We start from the raw sequence: 3,175 nt of genomic DNA, 5'->3' as shown, positions 1-3,175 counted from the left end.
AAGGGAAATGTCAGAAACTGTTGTATGTGATATTAAAAGGAATGTGATAACTGCCAATGAGAACAACTTTCGTATCGAATTTGTGTGGATTCCGTCCCATGTTGGAATCAGGTATCATGACCGTGCTGATAGACTGGCCAATGAGGCATGTAAGAAAGAAAATGTTGACCGTGACCTTGGCCTGTCCAATGCTGTAAATAAACACATTCAAGTCAGAATCATGAACTCTGATCTAGAAGAAGTGAGAAATGCAGAGACCTGACAGTTGTAGCATTAGTAAATATGACAAATTTTGTGACAAGAGGTACCGGTATGGCCAGCATAAGGACAGAACCAGATAATGTGATGTAGTCGTGGCCAGAATTAGGCTAGGATACAGACACATCTGGCAAGTTAGTAACGCTGTACCCATACCGGAACACTCGGCATGTAAACTTTGTGATAAACCTTTAAAGCATACACTTGAACACTATATTATTGAATGTGACACTGTCAAAGACTTCAGGCCACCTGACTTATTGTATCTTAAACCATGTAATTACTTCATTGAATCAGGTGTGCTTGAGGACATTCTTGCTGTTTATCCCAAATTTGCTGGCCCACACTGATTAGTCTTCAATTAGAATATGACTCCAATGTATGTGACCCACTGACCTATATATACTGCTAATGAATATGATGTATTTCCTTCTTTGTGTGCGAACCTCTGTCCTGCATGGCAGGGAACAGTGGCATTACCCACATGAATCTGACCTATATATAGTGTCAATGAATATGATGCATTCTTTGTGTACGAACCTCTATCCTGTATGGCAGTGAAGAGTGACAATACCCACATGAATCTGACCGACGTATATGTATGTATGTGTGTATATGTGTATGTATGTGTGTATGTGTGCATATGTGTATATATATGTACATGTATATGTGTATGTATATGTGTATATGTATATGTATGTATATGTGTATGTGTGTGTGTGTACATATATGTATATGTACTGTCAATGAATATGATGCATCTGTTTGTGTATGAACCTCTGTCCTGCATGGCAGTGAACAGTGACATTGCCCATATGAATCTGACCTCTATACATTTATAGCTGTTAATGAATATGATGTATTTCTTTGTGTATGAACCTCTGTCCTGCGTGGCAGTGAGAAGTGATACCACCCTCAGTGTCAAGACCTGACTGAATTACTCAGAATAGGCAAACTGTACTAAAAGCTCTGCCAATAAATTTGTGAAACTAAAACTAACTATTCACAGACACGCAAGCGTCAACGTAATGTACGACTCAATCCATTGGATTATGGACGATCAGAAGAAGCAGCCCTCTCACTGTCAGAAAAATTTCAGGTTCAGAATTTCCTTCCAGCAATTGATCAGTTCCTGAGTTCACTGGATCAACGGTTAAAGGCCTATGAGGAAACCTGTTCACTTTTCGGGTTCTTGTCTAAACTGGAGTCAATGAATTGTGACGAAATTGAAGCAGCTGCAACAAAATTGGTTGCTGAGTACAAAAATGATTTGGATCAAACACTTGGAGTTGAACTTGTGCAGTTTACAGCATTCTTCACTCAATTTCTTGAAGACGAAGATGATGAGAAATGGAGGGCACATTACCTTTACAAGCTGTTGATAGACAAGACAGTTGTAGATACATTTCCAAATGTTGAAATAATGCTACGGATGTACTTGGTGCTCATGGTCACAAATTGTTCTGGAGAACGTTCTTTCAGTAAAATGAAGTTTATTAAAAACAGACTTCGTACTACAATGCGTCATGATAGGCTCAGCCACCTGGCTTTGATGAGTATCGAATATGACATCCTCAGAGAGATTGACTTCGAAAAGTTGATCAAAAACTTTGCAGCGGCCAGGTCACGTAAAGTGCCTGGTCTGTAAATAAAGGTAATGTTTATTTTATATTTTGCAATTGATCAATGTTTGTGTTCAATATATCCATTATCCATGGCAGTTATTTTTCTTAAAATTCTTGTTTTTTCCAACATGTTCATACTCTTGTTATAATTTTATCAAATTCATTAAATTGCTTATTTGTTTTACTATTGGATGCAAAACTTCAATCAATACAGAATAAATATACTGTATTAAGTGTCTACCATAACATACAAACATTCTTACATCAACATAAACATCGTAAGTGTCCACCACAAACATTCTTACATCCACATAAACATCATGACTGTCCATCATAACATACAAACATTCTTACATCATTAACGTAAACATCATACAGTAAGTGTCCACTATAAACAAACATTCTTACAGCATCCAACAACAACATTATCCCGACAAACAATATACTGTAAACATGAGTGGGAGTTGTTTAATCTAGTATAATGTTTAGTATCTTAACTCCTATTCAAGTATCACGAAGGTTAGATGATTTTTATGATTAGTTAAGAGACAGCTACCGCCACGCCACACCACCGCCACGCCACACCACCACACCACACCACCCCACACCACCCCACCACGCCACACCATCACACGCCACACCGCCACGCCACACTACCGCCACGCCACACCAACGCCACGCCACACCACCACCACGCCACACCAACGCCACGCCACACCACGCCACACCACCACCACGCCACACCAACGCCACGCCACACCACCACCACGCCACACCACCACCACGCCACACCAACGCCACGCCACACTACCGCCACGCCACACCAACGTCACGCCACACCACCACCACGCCATTCCCCTGCCATCTCCCACTGACTACCATCCTCTCATTATCAAGCTTAACGAAGATATAGGAGTACAGGAGAAGCTTCTAGTATATATTTTATAATTATGATCAATAGTTATTAACTGCGAGTTTTTCAAGATGGTCGCTGCGTCGCCATTTTGGTTAACGTCGGTCATGTCAGTATTAACTTAACGGAGGTATGAAGGTGTTGTATGGGTGGGTAGGTGGGGTGAGGGGTAGGTGGGTGAGTGGGTAGATGGATGGTGGATGAATGGATGGACGGACAGGCAGATATATAGACATACAGATAGATAAATACTAAAATAGATAGATAGATAGAAGTCGATATTATAGATGGATAGATAAGAGATACATACATGCATACATACATACATACTGTACATACATACATACATACATACATACATAAAATTCTAAATCACATA

General features: G+C 40.0%; 1 protein-coding gene across 1 annotated transcript; it reads left to right on the top strand.

The window, feature by feature from the left end:
- Nucleotides 1–1,267: 1,267 nt before the first annotated feature.
- Nucleotides 1,268–1,906, top strand: LOC121878656 (the record flags this gene model as incomplete). Its single annotated transcript, XM_042384981.1, has 1 exon — nucleotides 1,268–1,906. A coding segment is annotated over one exon (639 nt), but the record flags the coding sequence as incomplete, so codon positions are not given.
- Nucleotides 1,907–3,175: the final 1,269 nt, after the last annotated feature.

Source organism: Homarus americanus, unplaced genomic scaffold (assembly GCF_018991925.1).
Source record: "Homarus americanus isolate GMGI-L3 unplaced genomic scaffold, GMGI_Hamer_2.0 scaffold33101, whole genome shotgun sequence".
Taxonomy (NCBI): domain Eukaryota; kingdom Metazoa; phylum Arthropoda; class Malacostraca; order Decapoda; family Nephropidae; genus Homarus; species Homarus americanus.
This window is presented reverse-complemented; position numbering and strand designations above follow the sequence as displayed.